Source organism: Lottia gigantea (assembly GCF_000327385.1).
Source record: "Lottia gigantea unplaced genomic scaffold LOTGIsca_16, whole genome shotgun sequence".
NCBI classification, from domain to species: Eukaryota; Metazoa; Mollusca; class Gastropoda; family Lottiidae; genus Lottia; species Lottia gigantea.
In genome coordinates, this window is record NW_008707965.1 from 212610 (window position 1) to 234541 (window position 21932).

Genomic DNA, 21932 nt, shown 5'->3' on the forward strand with positions numbered 1-21932 from the left:
CATCCATTGGTTATATAATAGATATTACCCAACAGGCCGGGGTCTGAAGCATTGCCATTGAAGTGGAATTAGATAGAGTTTCCAATCAAATAAATTTTGATAATAGGGCAGTGGCTTGTGTTGTTTCAAATATTATAATATATTAACTTGAATTCCAATGACTTTTGAATTTGATATCACAACATTTCTTTGTATTACCGGTACGTTTGTTCATTTGGAATTGAAATGGGAAACGAATGAGTTAGATCTAAATATTTAAAAAAGTCTTTTGGGTGATAAATGATTATGGAACTCTTTACCTTGCTCCTTAAAGAAAATCAATGCTTTGACAAAATTTAAAAAAGATAATTGTATACAGGCTAATTTACATCATAATAAAGACTTTATTATTATTATATTTATTTAGATTGGATTTATATCTTTCAGTGCTATCAAGTTATAAATATGGCATTGGATATTTTTTAGTCTGGAGATAGAATTTGAAAATGGATAAAAGTAACCCCAACCTTTTTCCTGATCCTAACCAGATTATACAAACACAACTTGCTGCTTATGGATTTCATGATTCAGGCGGAACAAACCTGTCCACTCAATACCCTCAATCCCTGCCACCTATACCTCCATCCATTAATCATCCACAGTCAGTTTATCATTTAAACCAGTCAGCTCATTCCTACCACAATCCATCCCTGCATCCAATAGCAATACCTCCCTTGTACAACCCTAACCTTTACAGATCGAGACATGGTGGTCCAGACCCACTTTCTCCAGAAACGCATTCTACTGATTATAACAAGGTCAATAACTCTAACAGTATCGATGATTATAAAGGAGAGGACTTGAGTAAGGGAAGTATTAGCAATCAAAGCAAGAGAAAAACGGAAGTGTGTAAGGAGACAACCGTAGATCCTCAAGTAAAAAATCCAAATCAAAATACTTCAAAAGGAGAACATGATCTGAAACCAGTTCGGGAACAAAAGGATTTAAAACTGGACCCTAATAAGAAACTGTACTTGGATGAAGCTACTGGTCAATACTGTGAAATGGCTGAAACTCAAACTGACAACACTGCAACAGAAGAAGAGCTATCAGAAAAAGTTGTAATGAATTTTTCTGATTTGGATGATGAATCTGATAAAGAAGAAAAAAACTCCAGACAAACTAGCAAAGCTTCTAAGGAAGTGAAGGGAAAAGCTTATACCGGAGAAGATGACCCTGTTGTTGCCACCATTATAGAAAATTTAGTCTCCCAGTCAAAACAGCAGCTGGTACCAGTGGTGGAAGATATCTTGGAAAAGTCAGACAAAAGAAAATCCAAACCACAGAAGATAATTAAAGAAGAACCAGGAACCAAACCTTTTGGCTATAACCAAATTCTTGAAATGTGTGATATGAATTTTCCCAGCAATATTCAACTGATTCAAGATATTATCAATTTGAGTCATGACCTTACAACTGAAAATGGTGAAAGTATTGAGAATATTTGTAACAAACTGATGAGTGAGCTTCTTCACTTAAATCATTCAATTTCACAAGTTTGTAAAACTTCACTTGACTCAGATAAACTCAAATCAGATTCTAATTTCTCAACTCCCTTTGGAACTTTGTTAAATGCTTGGAAATCAAATATGTTAAAAAAGAAAAAGGCAGGAACTCTGAGCAAAGAAGATGAGGAAATGCTTGAAATGGAATCACTGAATTCTAACTCTGATTGGAATGACTCCTTGCCCACCTCAGGTGTTGACTTCAATTTTACTCCTAATGCAGCTTTTGGGACAAGTGTCAAATCTCTTAAAAAAAGACCTAAAACAAAGCCAAAAATAGTCAATGAACCAAAAGATGATGACTATATGCCATCAGCTGAGAAGAGAAACAAAAGCCGCAAAAATTCTTTGACTACTGAAGATAAAAGTGACACCAAAAGATCCTTACGAAACCGATCATCATCATTCACTAAAGTATATCAAGATGAACCAGACTCTGATGACCAACTGAACTCTGTTCATGAGGAATCTGACTTTGAGGATGGCAAACCCGAGATCATTCAGATTGCTGTTAACACACAGGAACAGTCAACAGATTCAGCAGCAAAGCAGCACGAGTGTCCTATTTGTAATCTGCCATTTAAAAGTGTGAGATCTGTTGCTCTCCATAAACGTCAAAAACATGTGACTCTCACTATTGTCAAAAATCCATGTAATCTTTGTAATCAGTCATTTGACACTCTTGCTGAATTGGAAAAACATGTTTCAAACCATGATACAAAAGAAAAAGTTCATTCAACGATTACTTCTCTAACCACCTATGAATGTAAATTGTGTGGCGCTACTTTTCATGGACAACTGAAATATGATCTCCATATGCGTTATCATGCCAACAGAAGATCCCACAAATGCTCTGCTTGTTCAAAAATGTTTGCAACCAAATTCTTATTGATACGACACAAGAATATTGCTCACAAGGAATCCATGGCTTTCCAATGTTCAGAGTGTGACAAATGCTTTAAGACAGAAACACCTTTAAAATATCACTTGATGAGACATAAGGGACAGTTACCTTTTCCATGTCGTTATTGTGAAAATCAGTATCCTAATGTTTCTTCCAGGAACAATCATGAACTGACTCACTCAGAAGAAAGACGGTTTTCTTGTGACATGTGTGAAAAGAAATTTAAAACTCAACATAGTCTAAAGAAACATAAACTTCTACATAGTGGAGAGAAATCATTTCAATGTGATTTTTGTGGTCAGCAATTTCGCCAAAAGAGCACTCTCACCAGTCATCGTAGAACGCACACTGGAGAAAAACCATATATTTGTGATGTCTGTGGAAAGGCGTTTACCCAATCAAGCATACTCAATATGCATAAGCGTGTACATACTGGTTATAAGCCTCATCAATGTACATATTGTGAGAGTGCATTTTCTTGTGGAGCATCTTTACGTAAACATTTGACAATTCATACTGGAGAGAAAAACTTTATGTGTAAAGTTTGTGGCCGAAGATTTGCACGTGCTCAAGGTTTGAAACATCATGAGCGTTCACATACAGGTGTTAAACCATATGAATGTAAAGAATGCGGGAAGCGTTTTACTTGTCCTAAACATGTCAAACGCCATAAATTAATGCATACGGGAGAATTTCCCTTCACCTGCAATGTGTGTGGGAAATTGTTCCGTCAAGAATACAACATGAAGGTTCACATGAGGGTGCACACTGGAGACAAACCATTTCAATGTTTGAACTGCGGCAGATGTTTCGCATATAACCAAAGTCTGCAGATGCATTCATCTCATTGTGTCAAGCAAGTTGGTTTCTTGGGTTATGATATTCAACTTCATCCAGTTCAGGAAATCCAGTAGGCCATTTCAAATAATCAAAACAATACCTAATGCCAAATTGATTTGATATCATAAAAGATTATTGCATTTTATAACAACTACAGGAATACCATTCTCTATATAAAATTTATAGCTTTAACAAAACTTAATTAGCTACCTTTAGCATTTTTCAGAATAGGAATACTGCATCAGGTACTTCACAATTAAACTAAGATGTCGAATTATATATCCCATTACTGTTCAGACTTTCCTGAAATACAAAGTTGGCATTATACACAGTATTTTGAAAGACGACCAAAGTATTCATGCTGGAAATATGTTGATGAATTTGAATATCATCATCTTTATGTAAGTAATTTCCGTAAATGCATGTTAAAATTATTTATCATATATTTATTGTTTTTAACTTAAATGTTGTAGTTAGGTTAGTATTATTAAGCAGAGATAAAAATTATATTGTGTCCCTTACTATTTAAAAAAAAAAGGAAAAAGCTTGTGTTTATATATAAAGTCGTCTTTGAATGTGCGCAAGTTTCTGCTTGACTATAACTGTGTTTTAAGTCTAATATAAAATGTGCTCTTTTAGCAACCACCTTGAAAGTCTTATGATATTTGCTTTGTTTGACTTCAGAATGTTCAGAATAACACAAATATTGATAATGAGAAGTTTTAATTCATAATTTGTGAACAAAAATCTTATCAAATGTCGCTAAAGTCGGGCTGGTTTGATTTCTTGATGCTTTAAACCCAGTGATAATGGTATGGTTTACTAACTTAAATTAGTCATAACAGTCATTAATCATGCGTGTAAATTATTTTTGTTTGATCATATAATGATATTATTTTATATTATTCAACCAGATGCTGATATTTTTTTTGTCAGAATTGTTGTTTTATGATTGTTGTTAATATATTGATTTTAGTGCTAGTTTTGATTAATAGATAAATTTATCGGTAATTTAAGAAGGTTGAGCTTATTTTCAGCTTTCCAGTTCAATCAGAAGAGAATGATATTTAAGTTACATTATTTTGGGGCTTTTTGGAATTAATTTCATATTTATTTTGCACAAAAATAACTTTTGCAATCTATGAGAAGCTGTAAACTGTCAAGGACCTTAATATTGTTAGTAGCCATAGAAACCTTGTTTCATTACTATATAAGTGAAGCCCTCTATAGTCAAATATAACCTAAAAAACTTAATTTGATTCTGTAATGGGATACTGTTGTTTAGTAACGACATTAGGCAAGTCCACTGATGAAAATGTATACTCTTTGATGAATATATACTGTTATGGGCCAGTGATGATTATTATTTATTTTAAGAGGTATTAATTCTTTACAGGAATATTTTTATCTTCTTTACCTGTTGATAGGGCTCAATTTCAAAACTTATCAGAATATAAAATCTTGTATAAAAAACCTGCCTCTGAGGCATAGTTGTCTGTCACAATTAATTAACATCTTCAAGTTCAGATATCAAATTTTCTCAAAATTTCATTCAATGTCTTAACTTTTGTCATAGTGAATGAAATGTCATATAGTGTAAAAATGATGATAAAGTTTTCCTATTCAGTTTGCGCTGATAGAACTTAATATAACATATTTCAGTAATTCGATATGGTCGTTAAGACAAAAAGGTAGCAAATGAGCTCTGAAAGGGTAGAAGGCCTTTTCTTTTACATTTTATGAAGGGATGATTATTAATATGCTTTTGTTGTTTGTTATAGATAAATGTATGCAATTGATTCTCTTTTCCTTTCTGCCATCCAGGGTATCTATAGGCACTGCATTAGTCTGCCTCATTCACACCCCACAAAAAGATATTTTAAAAATGGAAAGATTGTTAAAGGAATCTTTTGTGTTCGCATGTATTAATCAAAACCAGTTCAAGTGAAAAGAATTTCTCTTTTTTGGGTGGGGGGGGGGTTAAAGTGAAATGACAAATCATATCACTATGTCTGGCATTGAAAGCATGGTGTCTTGCTATATTGCCATTTCACCCCTAAATTATTCCTGTTCTGTCCCTTCTGTTTATTGCTTCTTGCTATTTTGAACCTTGCTCCCCTCCCCGATGTGCCCTTCCCATTTCTTCTGTTGCGTTGCTTTTTGTAGAGAGGCAGTTTGAATTTGATAAAAGAGAAATCCAAAATGTTCCTTCAACAAAATACTCATAAAACAGAAAATTAAGACTTGTACCGGGTATTCAATTAGCTGAAATTATATGTAAATGTTCAGCAGTGATGTCAATTGCATTTCTTTTCCTGTATTCAACTTTCTTTAATACTGACCATTCCTTTGACAATGCAATGAAACAAGAAAGGAGCAAACTGGGAAAGAGGCGAAGTGGGAAAGAGGGACGAAATGGGAATAGATTGGAGGAGAGTTGGGAAGGGACAACCTGGGAATAGTCCTGAAAGCAGAGGTGTGGATATCAGAAATAAAATGACCTCAGGTATCTTGGTTATTGTGTGAAGCTTACAGTAAACAATAATTTGTACAGCACATGTTCTTTACAATGAGTTTCTTGAATCCCTCAAATCAGGCTTTGCAAACCCAAACTCCCCATGTCATGTCAAAAGAGCTGAAGTAGAAGGAATGAAATATTTGCCTGGTGGGTGAATATGCACCATAGACGAAAATCCAGATAAATAGCAGGTGATTTATCCTTGCTGCCTGTGCAATGTTTGAATGTCAAGTATAAGAAATCTGCTGCTGCTCCACAGACATCAACTATCAGCTACGCTGCAATCAGATGCTGCACAACACACGTCAAATATATTAAAGTTAACTAGTTTTTTGTTGATCTTCAAATAACGTGACAACATACTTAGAGATTTCAGCTAAACCACTAAAAGTAGAATTTTTTCTGAATTTTACTTGAGTAAAATACATATTACAACAATAACAAATCATTTCACTAACAGTTCCAATACACGATGGTTGCCATTAATAATAATAATAATAATATTTATTTGTACATTGAAATATAGCTTGCCAGGCAAGGTAATATATGACCACTGGCAGCTTTGATTTTGAATAAAAATATTTGGCAGTACAGTAACAATCATCCGTATGAAATATTCAAACTTGGGGCAATACTGAATAATATTATATATTGTCATAATCCGACAAAAATCGTTGAGCTCAAAATTGAAAGCTTTTTCAAGAACAAGATCAATTATTCGTACAAAATATTTTTCGATTTTTCTGATTTTCAAGAGAGTTCATCCTTAGGTGATAACAAACACTGACACCAAGATTCATCAAAAATCTGTCAAGAATTGTGCCCTCTAGAGTGTTTACGAGTAATTGTGGACAGACAGACATGGTTGACGCTAATATACCGCCCCCATTTCATGTGGGCATATATAAAAAAAGTACAATTCACACAAAACAAATGATGTTTACATTTAAACAAGACTTTTGACAGTGTGCTTAATATATGTCTATGAGGAATTTGTCATAGAATTAATTTAATCTACGCATTAAGAATGTAAAATTGACTAGTCAGCTTTAACTTTGGTACATTGGCTTACATTGCTTATACTCTTTAAATTTTTAAAAATAAACCCCCATATCCAAATACCTCCATTCAACTTGATAAAAGACCCATGCAATTGCTAATAGTAATGAACAATTCTAGAAAAGGAATCTTTTCCCACCAGCATTGTTATAATAACAAATTTTATGTTTTTTTTAGCATTATTTGAGGATACTCAATTCTTATTTATGCGGTTTTATTCTTTCCAAAGGTAATTGTTGGTTTGGTAACACAAAAGGTTTCACACACCTTTACCATTTCTTAAAATAGTTATATATACACATAAGACTGGCTACAATATATACGGCAAAATCAGCCCTTTATAGTTTTGTTCCTGGGTTATACGTTATAGGAATTTCAGGAATTTCAAAAGTGGCCTCAGTTTTCATGCAAACAAGTTTATGATCTCTCAGAGGTTGATTGTGAGAGAAACTTTCTCCACATTTGTCACAGATGTATGGTTTCATGTTGTGATGAGTTCTCATGTGGACAATTATATTATACCTCTGCTTCGATTGCTTTCCACAAATATTGCATGAAAACTTCATTTCACTGTTATGGATTGCCTTATGACGAATTAAACCATTGGGATATTTAAATTTTTGAGGACAGTGTGGACATTGGAAAGGCTGCTCATCGGTGTGCATACGGCGATGGGTTCGTAGATAACTTCCATGACGAAACCTTTTTCCACAAAAATCACACTGATATTTCTTTTCATCTGAATGAATTTTCATGTGCAATGCCAAGGATTTTCTCGTTCGACACTTATGACCACAATGCTCGCAAGTCTCTTTTTTATAGTCTAAGTGCAATGTTTGATGACCTCTAAGGGTACCTAAAACAGCATACGAATTACCACATATCTCGCATACATAGGGACGTTCTCCACTGTGTGTACGTAAATGGTTACGAAATTCACTTGCATACATTTGTATATAGCCGCATGTATCACATTTAAAGCCTTCCTTATCTCCAACTTTACACCCATATTGATGTTTGAGTTCATGACCTTCCAAGGCTATTTTACTGTAGGTGGTTTTTGGGCACTGGGAACATTTGTACAGCACTAGTGGTTTTTTGGGTTTTCCAGAATGTGTTTTATTACTTTCTTTCCTGGCAGACTTTGACTTTGGAGTCCTGGATTTTGGTGAAGACTTTGTATTTTTTGAAGTAATTTTAGTCTTTCCGGAGCTACCAGGTGTCCAACATTTATCTGTAGTATCATTTTCCCCATCAGAAATGCTCTCATCTTCATCATCATCTATTTCTGGAGTAACACTCATGACTGAGGATGGGTTCATTTCAGGTAATTCATCAAACGGTGCAACTTCTGTTTCTTCTACTTTCACTGTGGGTTTTTTTAATTCCATTTTTGGGGTTGTTATTGCAGTATTATGACTAACAGTTTGAGTTCCAATGTCTAGCTTTTCAGGCCCAACTTTACCATCAAAATCCATACTAGACAACCCCTTACACAAAGTGATGATTGAGTTACCCATCTGAAAAGTTTCGGACAGAATTTGATTGGAAAGGTTTATAACTTGATTGCTAGAGTTATCAATGAGTGATTGAGAAGTTATATGAATTATATTATGAATCATTGAGGATTGTTGGTAAATATGCTTTTCACAAATATCAATTATTTTGCTCATGCCCGTCTCCAATGGATTCATTGAGCTTACAAGTGAATATGATTGGGGAGAACTTTCCTGATCCATATTGAACCTGACTGTATTTTCCTAAGATCTCTGCTAAATGTATAGGCTTGCAGTTCATACACTGACTATTCTATTACAAAAGTCTTTCCTTGAGCCATCACATCAAGACCTGTTGAAATAAAATGAAGATTTAGAATATATATCACACTTGTCTTTTAAATGCAGTATTGTGCAGCTAATTTTACATTTAATTCATTTAAGATTCATTTAATGGATATTATTCCTGATTATTGAAATATTGTTGGGGCAATTCCTTGACAAAAAGACATGGATAAGTTTGGAAAACATTTGAACTATCAATAATCAGACTGACCAATATCACCTAGTTTAGTCGGATAATGCAACTGCCTGCGCTTCTAAATTTTACAATCTATTTGTGGTCTTAGTCCAATTGCTGTGTAACTATCTGTGCAGAATTGTATATTCGTTTTCCACAATTATGACTTCATATAACAAATATCATGTCTTGATATGACTTTTGTCACCAGACAAAAGACCATATTATTCACACAATTATAAAAAGAAAACATAAATACCTCTACTAAAGCTAAGAAAAATGATGATGCGGTTCACAAATAGCAATTGCCTTTGTTACTCTTGTTGAATTATTTCCCCTTTATGTAGATTTGCACTACCAGCTTCGAGTGTTTTAATTTTCTCAGTCTAGATCGATTGTCTGCGAGTCTGTGGCACCTTCCGACATGGTATTCACTTTTTTTTACGGAGAAGAGGTCGTCAGATGTAACCATGGTCAAAAATACATATCTTGGACATACAAATATGTGTGTCCGATTTGACGTATGTGTATCCCAAATGTTTGTCTTGGTAATCGAGACTATGGTGCAAAGCGACTAGCTCTGAAATCGTCTATTTTTTCGTTGATTTCACTAGTGTATTTTTAATAATCTGACTTAATAATGGTTTCCGATCTGTGTACAGAATATAAAGCTTATGGTTGATTGGACATTTGTTGACAGAAAAATGCAAAGTGTGAATTTCAGCTTCTAAAGATTAAAGTGACTATGTATGTTAATTATGGTCAAGTTGGCCTTAAGTCAAATCGAGCACGTTCCTTCGGCTAATTATGACCTAAGCGGTGTGCGTGGCGATTGGGTGCCGTGGGTTCGAATCCTTCTCAAATTAAGAAAAGGATTGATGCCAGAATGGGACTTGAGAGTGGTTGTAACAACATGTAGGGTTTAAGGGTAGAGCTTTTACCACATGGTAGCAATTTATTTCAAGTTCAAATAAAAATACTATTTTTATTTCTTGACAGCCAATACTTGAATTAATCGAAATGATATTACTGGCAAAAGTAAATTCCACTAATATCTAATTCATAGCCGGCTGTTTCAATTTGTTTTAAAGCTGCAATTATTCATGCATACCTGATTGTCATAAATAATAGTCTAATTATCTATCTTTTGCAGAGCATCATGGATGTGATCGACAGTGTACCATTACCACCACTACCCAGGTGGAAAAATAACTGGAAGGGAACGGCTGTTACTCCAAACCAGTCACTACACAAGCTTGAAGACTTCAATACCCTGATAACTAATATCATTCATCTGTGTGAAAAACATGTATTTGGACAAACTGCATCTGTACAGGGAATTTTAAATGTATGCTCTCAGATTTCCGGTTGTGCAGGTTACGATCAATTTTGCAGACAAATCATCGGTCATTGTAATGAAATTTTATCACAAACATACGAAAATAGTCACAGCGTAATCAATCTGTGTACAAAAATTTCAGCCTTTGATGTTAATTCGGATTTGATTTGTCCTGAACAGGAGGTTAATCAGCAGCAAGACTCACCAGCGAAAGAACCAGAAGTCACACCTACACCCAATGTTAAGATGGAACCTGATGATGATGTTTTGACCGAACCAGATATAAGTTGGCAGGATGAGGACTTACTGGATCAAACAGACTCTGACTCTGAAGAGCATGTGAATGAAGACGATGACCCAGACTGGTCAATCACACGGACAAGCGCTGAAAAATCTACAGGGAACGGTAAATTTAATTCCAAAATGGACAGTGGACATCCAAAACCTTCAACCAAAAAGTATACAAAAAATATTCCTAAATCCTCCAAGATCTCCCCCAAACAAGATGGAAAGATTTACAAGTGCTCAGTTTGTTCTAAAAAGTTTTCAACATCCGCTGGACTAAAGCAACACGAAGAATCTCATAAGAGTAATGGATCATTGCAATGTGATATCTGTAATCGCACATTTGGAACAATTGATAGTTTAAAGCGGCATGGTCGTGTCCATACTGGAGAAAGACCCTATATCTGTGAGATATGTGGGAATTCTTACCCATTGCTCAGTACCCTTAACGGACACATGCTTGTTCATACTGATGATACACCCTTTCATTGTCAGTTGTGTGAAAGTAAATTTAAGAGTGCTAAAAGATTGAGAAAACATCAACAGGTTCACACGGGAGAGAAGAAGTACCAATGTGATACCTGTGGTGATCGGTTCGCATGGAGCTGCTCTTTGAAAAAGCATGTCATGACTGTTCATTCCAATGAAAGTCCATTTCAGTGTGACGTTTGCCATAAAAAATTTAAAATTCTAAGATATCTCAAAAAACACGAATTGGTGCACAAGGATGAATACAAGTATCAATGTAAAGTGTGTGGAAAACAAACACGCCAGAAAAGCAATTTAGACACGCACATGCGAACACATAATGGAGAAAAACCTTACGTATGTGATAAATGCGGGAAAAGATTCGCCCATAATGTTACCAGAAAACAGCACATGGAGTCATGTTTTACACAGAGGAACGACTTTCAGTTTAAGGTCTCAAATCCTCTTGCTACGAATTATTTGGGTGGCTTAGCAGCAGCTGGCGCAATGGATTCAAGATTTTAGAATTTGTTTAATATCTTTAAAATTATAAAATCTATAATCAGGATATAAATTGTTTTCTACCATTAGATCTGATTTATACACTTCGTTTACTTGGAAAAGTCAGAGTATTCCAAGTGTGGTTAAAATTTAATCAAACTTATTTTAACAACAGAAAACAGGCTTTATTTACCAGTTTTGTGGTTATGTAGTAAAGTACACCCGAATTCAGAATTCTGCAGAAGTGAGGTTCCCCTTTTCAGAGATCCCAAACTTTCTGGAGGGATATTTTTTAAATATGACTTTGGGCTATATTGGGCCAGGTTGGAAATTAGGATAAGAGTTTTCTGTTGGCCTACTATCAATTAAGGTTTAAGAGATAATGTTGGTTGAAAGGCAACAAGTTATTATTCAACAGAAGGCACAGGCACTGTGTTAATTATAACTATTTTTAATTTAATTTAATTTTTGATTTAACTATCAAACCGATATCCTTTGGTATATAATGGAACATGCTGCCGTCCAATTTAGTTAATTCAAAAACGATAAATTAGTTTAAATCTGGCCTAAACTCAATTTATTGAAATAAATTCGCCCCATTGTTAATAATGCATACAAGTACTAGATTCTACTTTGAGAGGAGTATAGAAACTAAGCTTTGAAACCCAATGTTCCGGGTAAATTCTAGGTCCAGGTACGGAAAATAACCAATTAAAATTTGCTGAAACTGACGATATTTTTTATGATTTCCTCAGCTCTAATAAGTTGAAGAAGGTGAGTGAAAAAGAATTTCATCCTTTTGAAAAACATTGGCTAGTCAACACACTGTTTGATGACGTCACTAATCGATAAGGCCTGTGAAAAAGCATATTTTCGATTAGTGACGTCATCAATTAGTTGGTTTTAGTGGAATTGAAGGAAACACAAACGTCTGATTAAAAGTTGGAATGGTGCAAATTGATGATATCAGTATTCCCGATACACATAAAAAAAATTTAAAAACCCTTTTACAATCCCTTTTAGAATTTTAAAATCGTCAGGTTCGCAAAAGGTTGCCCAAATTGTCTTCAGTTTGCATTTGTTACTGTTGATGAATAATTTGCCTTAAGGCTAGATTTGCTCTACATATATGGCTGTCAGTTTTATAGAGAAGAGGTTGTCAAACTTAACCATGGTCAAAAATACATATTATATCTTGGATAATATACAAAATAGTGTGTGTCCTTTCGACGTATTTGTGTACACAAGTTTTTGTCTTGGTAATCGAGACTATCGAGCTAAGCGATTAGCCCAATAGAGTTATAGCCCGGAAATCGTCCTTTTTTTTCGCTGATTTCAGTAGTGTATTTTTAATAACCTGACTTTATTATGGTTTCCGATCTGTGTATAGAATATCAAGCTAATGGTGGATTAGACATTTGTTGACAGGAAATTGCTTTGTGGGAATTACAGCTTCTTAAGTATTAATGTGGCTAGGTATGTTACTTATAGTCAAGTTGGCCTAAGTCAAATCGGGCACGTACCGTAAGCTTTTATGACAGAAATGGTCGGTGCCGATTTATAACCTGTTTTTGAATAATTAGGATTAAATGGGACTTCATGACATTTTGTTTTCACACAATAACAATTTTCTTCATTTTTTGAACCAAACTACAATTGATACGAGCTGATGTATCTTGCGAAATTAAATTCTCCTACTACATAATTCTTAGCCGACTTTAAATTTTATTTCAAAGCTGCAAAGTTGATTGTCATTATCTTCTTTGTTAAATCAATTGTCTATCTTTTGCAGAGCATCATGGACGTGATTGACAGTGTACCATTACCACCACTACCAAAGTTGGAAAATAACTGTAAGGAACCGGCTGTTACTCCAAACCAGTCACTACACAAGCTTGAAGACTTCAATACCCTGATAACTAATATCATTAATCTGTGTGAAAAACATGTATTTGGACAAACTGCATCTGTACAGGGAATTTTAAATGTATGCTCTCGAATTTCCGGATGTGCAGGTTATGATCAATTTTGCAGACAAATCATCGGTCATTGTAATGAAATTTTATCACAAACATACGAAAATAGTCACAACGTAATCAATCTTTGTACAAAAATTTCAGCCTTTGATGTTAATTTTGATTTAATTAGCCCTGAACAGGAGGTTAATCAGCAGCAAGACTCACCAGCCAAAGAACCAGAGGTCACACCTACACCCAATGTTAAGATTGAACCTGATGATGATGATGTTTTGACCGAACCAGATATAAGTTGGCAGGATCAGGAATTGATTGGTCAAACAGACTCTGACTCTGAAGAGCATGTGAATGAAGACGATGACCCAGACTGGTCAATCACAAGGAAAAAATCAAGGAAAAGCGCTGAAAAGTCTGCTGGGAGCGATAAATCGAATTCCAAAATAGACAGTGGTCTTCCAAAACCTTCAACTAAAGAATATACAGTAAATATTCCCAAATCCACAAAGATCTCCCTTAAACAAGATCAAAAAATATACTCGTGCTCAGTTTGTTCAAAAAAGTTTTCAACATCTGCTGGACATAAGCAACACGAAGATGCTCATAAGAGTAATGGATCATTGCAATGTGATATCTGTAATCGCACATTTGGATCGTTTAACAGTTTGAAGCGTCATGGTCGTGTCCACACTGGAGAAAGACCCTATATCTGTGAGATATGTGGAAACTCTTACCCAGTGCTCAGTACCCTTAGGAGGCATATGCTTGTTCATACTGATGATACACCCTTTCATTGTCAGTTGTGTGAAATTAAATTTAAGAGTGCTAAAAGATTGAGAAAACATCAACAGGTTCACACGGGAGAGAAGAAGTACCAATGTGATACCTGTGGTGATCGGTTCGCATGGAGCTGCTCTTTGAAAAAGCATGTCATGACTGCTCATTCCAATGAAAGTCCATTTCAGTGTGACATTTGCCATAAGAAATTTAAAATGTTACGATATCTCAAAAAGCACGCATTGGTGCACAAGGATGAATATAAGTTTCAATGTAAAGTGTGTGGAAAGCAAACGCATCAGAAAAGCAATTTAGACACGCACATGCGAACACATAATGGAGAAAAACCTTACGTATGTGATAAATGTGGGAAAAGATTCACCCATAATGTTACCAGAAAACAGCACATGGAGTCATGTTTTACACAGAGAAATGACTTTGAAGCCTCAGTATCATCTCTTACATCAAATTCTCTTGCTATGAATGCCAATTTTTTGAGTGGCTTACCAACATCTGGCACAATGACAAAGAATTTGCTCCATTAATATCATAATTATAAAATCTGTTATCAACATGTAAAACTGTTTCCACCTATAGGACTGATTTATACACTTTGAAATCTTCATTAGCAATTTTAATTGATTTGTATTAAATTACAAGAATACAAGACAACATTCTCTTTCATCAAGGAACACAAATTAGTCATCACAGAGTACTCCCAGGGCAGTTGCGGCACCATAAGTATGGGGGGAGCGGGCTAGAACAATACGGTCATTAGTCTTAGGTTGTTGTCTGCTTTGGAAGGGGTCAGGAAGAAAAGGACCCCTTACCTTGAAAACAAATTTTTTTTTCAGGGATTTCAACCCTTTGCTGAATGGAAATGTTAAAGTTAATGACCAGGTTACAGTGGCCAAAAATCACCAATTCAGGCACATTCCATGTTTGATTTTCTTAAGCCTATCAGACAGAATGGGTATCGGGGATGGAGAGTCCAAAAAGATTTCACCCTTTAAGAAAAAAAATTGGCTGACCAAAACAAACCATAGACAGTTTGGCACAATATTTACAAAAAACAATAAATTTGTATGAATTAAAATTAACTTTCAAGTAGTACTGGCACTGAGATTGGCTTTGGGCTGATGAAAGTGCCAATTATGATTTTACAGTCACAAATGTTCAGTAGGAATTGCTCTGTTTCACAGGAAATTTTCAGGAGGGAAGTATAATTATTTTAAATGTAAAATGTCCAAACCTCATATTTCTAGAGACCCGAAGACAAATGGTCCGATTTGACGTGTGTCCAAAATCGTTCGACAACCGGAAATTCGTACGGCAATCTGAAGTTACTGAAAATAAAAATACTTTGTAAATAAGTTGCTTGAAAAGTGTTGCAAACAAAATGCCAACAATAATGAAAGAATGTTATAGTTTTACATATTTTCAGTGATTGGTCTTGAGTTGATAGACTTGGGCTTAATTCTTTTATTTGTTATGTTTCAGTTTTTTGTAGTCTGAAACTGGTACCAGTTTGTTACTGCCATAATAGGCCTACTGGATGGCTCCTCGTCTTATCAAAGATGGAAATGGTTGAAGAAGCTTCCATTTCATCACAACATAAAGTATCAGTATCGTATTCTGACAGTGACAGTGATCTTGGCACCTTTACTTTACAAGACGAGTCAATATCACAGGTTGAAACTGAAAGAATAGCCGCTTCATATAGATTACCTCCCTTGCTTTGGAAAACTTCAGAAAGGAATGCCAGTGACAAATATCATGACATAATCCAAATTTGTGATAAACATATTTACGAACAATCAAAAACTGTTCAAAATATTTTGAAAATTTGTTCCAAATTGACAGAGTGGCCAGGATGTGATAATTACTGTAGCAGAATCGTAACTTTGTGTGAGCAACTTTTGTCAGAAACATACACCAGTTCGAATTTGATTATAACCATTTGTTATGGGATAACAAATTTGAATGTTACACCATCAAAAATTCGGAAGAACACACAGACTCAGTCTGAATCCTTACGCACAAGTACTGAAATTCCATTTTCAACTGGCCCAGCTGTTTCTATCAAGGTAGAATCAGATGATATTGAAAATGAAATAGCTGAAGATAATGATTTTAATTCTGGAAATTCAGTTGATGTTACTCATACTGATTCTGACTCAGATATGGACGTCATGGGAACAGAATTTGAATCTAAACCAATCAATGTGAAAAATGGCCTATACATAAATAGTACAACATGTACTGGTAATCAGAATAACAGGAGCTTGAAAACAAGTGATTTTGTCAGCTTTGATGATTTGAATGTTGATGGTCTAAGTGATGAAGTAAAAGAACCAAAATGCCAGTCAGATTCTGATTGTGATTGGGAACCAGGATCAGAGACAACTAAAAAGCCAATAAAGAGCACAGTAATAGCCCCAAATAATTCTAAAAAAATTAAGAAAGAGAAAAAGAATGCAGAGGACGATGAACAAGTAGAATTTGCCTGCAAATTGTGTCACAGAAAATGTAAATCTGAGAAAAGTATCAAAAAACATTATGAAACTATCCATACGCCAAGTTACAAAGAAAGAAAGAAAATTTCATGTGATATTTGTAATTTAAGTTATGCAAGTAAGACAGGACTTTCAGCACACAAGGCCAGTGTCCACTCGACCATGCGTCCACATAAATGTAATGTATGTTCTTACACTGCTGTAAGTTTGTACAGGTTGAGAAAACACCAAGTGATTCATTCATCAATTCGTAAATTTCAATGTGAGATATGTGGTGCATCTTTTAAACTCCATGATGCATTATTTCGTCATAGAGGCACACATAAAGAAGTCTGTGACTATTTCTGTCAGTTTTGTCCGAAAGGATTTAATGCCAAACACAAGCTGCAAAAACATGAAAAAACTCATTCTGAAGTATATGAATATCAATGTAAAATTTGTGGGAAGGAAATGAGGCAGTTAGGAAATTTAAAAACTCACATGAGAACTCATACAGGAGATAAACCATATACATGTGAACGCTGTGGACAATGCTTTGCACACAATGTGACAAAGAAAAAACATATGATAACTTGTTTTGTGACAAAACCGGAGACTAATACATGATTCTTTTATTTACACAATTTTTAATTTTACTAGGGTACTGATATAGTGATAGTTGATGAGCAAATTGACCAAAAGAAAAGACACTATCTTTTTCCCACTGGAGATTGAAAAATTGTGTGTGATATATGTGGCTCCAAATTTACAACCAAATACCAATTAAAATATCATAAAATCAATGTACATCAGGTGAAAAAAACCATCTCCTTGTGGTAATTGCACTTATAGGCTAATGCTAAAAGGACAGAATTATTGAGAAAGCATGAAAATCTCATGTCAAAAATTATCTGTGCACTGATCAGGCCCGTAACCGGCCCAATGTGTCAAGGGGGTGGTGGCATTTGGATGGGGTGCAATTGCTGATAGAGGCTGATTTCAGCTGCAGTTAAGAATTTGTTTGAATTTTACAGGGGGGGTGCGAGGAAGAATAAGCACACCCTGCCTAACCCCACAATACTTTTTGTAGCTGGTATTTTATATTACATCCATATAGAATTGACTAGTAAGATAAGGTATACTGACGAAATTGCAGTACATGTAGCAATAATATTTTTCTTGTTTATTATTTATATTTTATTAGTTAGGCAATATATCTGCAGGCATCAGATAAAATTCCCCCCTCACATTCTTTCATATCACTTGTGCTTTAAGAGATACAACAGGTCGAAAGAAAGTCAAAACTTACTAATATTTTACAACTATTACCAATGGCAATGGTCGATCTTGTATGAATGATAGCTTTTATGTTTGGACCGTCTGACATGCGGTCGATTTGACGCATAACATTCTTACCGGAAGAGATTAAACTCACAAAATGCAACAAAACCAAAACTAAAGGCAGGAGAGGTAAGATTTCTTAAATACTAATTCTAACCAAAAGCATACTTTCGAGATACTCTGAAGTCGGTAGCTAAGACAATGATGTGGCTTTTTGCAGGAAATTTAGCAGATGTAAACATATGACGTAGCAATTATCGTTTGTACCGATCGATGCTTGCTATATTAACTATGTACAAATACAAATGAGGCAGTAATGCCAGTGTAAAATCGGCTAAACAGTCTAAGGCTAATGTTCGAGAAAGTCAACTGGTAGGATACACAATGAAGAGAAACAGTCAATTTGGCCCAAACATTAGGCCTAATGGCCCCAAATTTAGTCGAAAGTCTCCAAAACGACCCCAGAAATGTCTAAATGGCACCATTATTGGTGATTTTCCAGCTGATAGATTTCAATTTCTCATTAATGCAATTAATTAGAGAGGCATGTACCCTGGAAATGGGTAAACTCTTACACATATGATTGATTCCATCACAAAGAGAAAATTGTGTTGAACTAGAAAATGTCTTAATTGATATAAAAAAAAAAAACCCACTTCACTGCTGTTTGGTATTAAAATCACAGAGAGAAACTTTTTAAAATCATATATTTAACAAACTTTTTTTTTACCCTTGAATTGTTTTGGGAAATGTGTAATAATTGCTTATTGTACCTTTTCAGGCGAGTTCCTTATTCTACATTGTTATTAATATCAAGCTATGAATTGAATTTGGTAACAGAAGATATGGAAGAAAGTATACCAACTGCATCATTTAGAACCGTCATACAAACTTCCACAGATCTGACCATAGATTCACCTGCAAAGACATCAGGTTTCTATACAACTAGTGTTAATTTAAACTCTGAATCATCATTTGCTGAATTACCTCCCTTACTACCCGTTAAGGAACATGTACCAACATCTAGAAATCTTTCAGATATCATTAAGATTTGTGAGAAAAATGTTTTTGATCAACAAAATACTGTACAGAGTATATTGAATGTTTGCTCTGAAATTACTGGTTTTGCTGGCTGTGCCAAATATTGTAATCAGATTATTACATTTTGTAATAGAATCATATCAGAGACGTGCAAAAATAGTCACTCAATTATTGATATTTGTCATGGTTTGTCTGAAGTGAAACTGACAACCTCAAAATCTCATTTTGAGGAAAATTCAGGGTCAGATCCGAATGTTGCAAAAATTGGAGGTCAAGATTCCTCCCGTTTATCAGATGTACTGAAAGAAGGGAAGTGTGTTAATGAAGATACTGTTGATTGTTTGGATTCCATTGATTCTGATGGTAAATTAAACCAAGAGGAGGATCCAGACTGGACAGCCCACTGGGCAAAGAAAGTCAAAATAACTTTGAAGAGAAAGGGGACAAAAGTTTCAAAGGTATCAGATGAATTTGAAGATGATGAAGCTAGTTTTGATGAACCTCAGTTTTCAGATTGGGAACCATGTTATGACTCTGAGCCTGAGGTGAAGAAAAAGTCAAAGAAAAAGAAAACAAAAGGAAAGTCCTCAAGACGGAAGAAGGAATCCAAATCAAAAGTGAAAGACGATTCTGAACAAGGAGAGTTTCCCTGCACTCTTTGCAAAAAAATATGCAAAACTAAAGATGCGCATTCAAAACATGAAGCTTTACATAAATGTGATGTCTGTGGACTGATAATGTTGTCACCTGGAACAATCTATGATCACAAACGTAGCTATCACAGTGGAGAAAAACCATTTGTATGTGACATTTGTGGATCTTCTTTTTCCACAAACCCAATTCTTAAAAAACATAAAATTAACATTCACACAGAAGGGCGTCCTTTTCCCTGTGATCAATGTCAATATGGTGCAAAAAGTTTGGAGTTGCTGAGACGACATAAGCTTGTTCACTCAGGAGAAAAGAAATTCCAGTGTGATGACTGTGGTGCCTGTTTTCCAAGAGCAGCTACTTTAAAGGAGCATGTCCTCATTCATAAAGATATCTGGCCTCACCATTGTCAGTTCTGTCCAAAAAGATTCAAGAACATCAGACAATTGCGACGGCATGAAGAGGTTCATTTGGATCAATACAAATATCAGTGTAAGGTTTGTGGGAAGCGAATGCGTCAAGTTGGGAATCTAAACACACACATGCGGACACATAATGGAGAGAAACCTTATGCCTGTGATAAATGTGGTAAAAGATTTGCCCATAATGTGACAAGAAAACAGCACATGGAGTCATGTTTTGGAAATATGGATATGTTACCTTCAACTCAGAACTTGTTACCTCTGCCTTTACCAATTGGACTCCAATTTCCTAGTAGTGCAATAGATTGCACTGGTCCTCCTCAGCACAGATTTTGAAGTTGATTTAGAAATTTTTTCGGGCAAAAGAGGTACTAATGATATATAAATTTTCATCGCCAGATGATAGTATTTTTATTCATATTTTAAATATCTGGCTATAAACTGAAAATAATCACTGCAATAAGATTAGCGTTACAGAGATTTTATATTAATGATAATCTCAAAAGTGACATGTTTCTGAAGATGATGCAGCTTATGAAAGCATTGCTACTTAGTACTTAGGGCAGACAATAATTAGAAAGTTGCAGTTATTATCTCAATATCTGGGTTGTTTTCAATGCAAATAAGATCTGTTATGTCACTTAATAATGGTACTATATGTTTCTGTAATCAAATCATTGGGAGCAAGGTTTGGACACGATGTAATCAAATTTGTGTTGATTTCGATATTAGATGGATTTTTTTGTTTATGTTAGTTGGTGATATTATTTATTGTTACATAGTTTTATATTTATTTCCACATGTTTTATATTATTTTCTATAAAGGTGGGTGAAGTGGAGGGAAATTATTTTGAAGGAAAAAATCAAATCAAATCATCATGCAGCTTGCTAAATATTCATTCAACTAGGTGATAGTAATTATAAAAGCCTGTTGTTCAGACAAAAAAAAAGAGATTTGTGTGTTATTCAATTTAGCTTCATTTTCTATGTAATAGTTAATCCATGTATTTGATATTAAGCAAAATTTCCATGGCCTTGACGACGTGGGCAGAAGGGGCAAAGCTCTTACTTACTGAGAGTCAAACGCTAGCTGTCAGTCAAATATCACGTGATTGAGAAATTGTTAATGAAATAAATTTAGCCAATGCTTTATGTTCTAAATGAATTTAATTGGATTTTATTTAATTTTTAAAGATTTTGTTAGTTTAATATCTGTTAATACACATTTCGAAATTCCATAGTGCTATCTTGTTCAGAATACAGTACAAATATAGTATTAACCTGTGTTGAAATCCCAATGTTGCTGACTTTGTTCCTCCTCATAATGTTCATTTAAATCAAGACAGATCACTGTTATTTGGTCTGTTCTTTTAAAAGCATTTTGTTTGTTAGTTGTAATAAATATTTATCTGTAACTTATTAAATAAGGTGTATCCTTTATCGCTATTCTAAATAACCCAGTAAATAATGCTTTGGATGATCCAGGCCAGGATTACTTACCACTCCAAAGTTCTACTGAAGCCCCAGTGGTATGAATAAAGGGAAGTATTAAAGAAAGAAAATATCCAATAGTCTCATTGTCTAAAGCTGTTATAATTATTGCTCCTTTGATGATTTGAATGCAACAAAGAACTAGGTGTCATAATAAACTGGAATTGGTCTTGCTATGGATACAATGGGATACAATTTAGTAAGTAAGAGAACAGATTTGAAAACTGGCAAATACTAAACATCATTTGATTACAAACTGTTAATTTT

General features: G+C 34.7%; 3 protein-coding genes across 3 annotated transcripts; all 3 read left to right on the forward strand.

Moving 5' to 3' along the window:
- Nucleotides 1-485: 485 nt before the first annotated feature.
- LOTGIDRAFT_158051 (hypothetical protein) lies at nt 486-2310 on the forward strand (the record flags this gene model as incomplete). The annotated part of the gene is made up of 1 exon (XM_009051086.1): nt 486-2310. A coding segment is annotated over one exon (1825 nt), but the record flags the coding sequence as incomplete, so codon positions are not given.
- A 158-nt stretch (nt 2311-2468) lies between these two features.
- LOTGIDRAFT_158052 (hypothetical protein) lies at nt 2469-17346 on the forward strand (the record flags this gene model as incomplete). The annotated part of the gene is made up of 6 exons (XM_009051087.1): nt 2469-3308; nt 10710-11098; nt 14112-14338; nt 14504-14613; nt 15490-15518; nt 17196-17346. The coding sequence occupies 6 exons, from the start codon at nt 2469-2471 to the stop codon at nt 17344-17346; spliced, it is 1746 nt and encodes a 581-aa protein (XP_009049335.1).
- Nucleotides 17347-19838: 2492 nt separating this feature from the next.
- LOTGIDRAFT_113175 (hypothetical protein) lies at nt 19839-20510 on the forward strand (the record flags this gene model as incomplete). Its single annotated transcript, XM_009051088.1, has 1 exon — nt 19839-20510. One exon carries the CDS (start codon nt 19839-19841, stop codon nt 20508-20510), a length of 672 nt encoding a protein of 223 aa, XP_009049336.1.
- Between the last annotated feature and the right edge of the window lie 1422 nt (nt 20511-21932).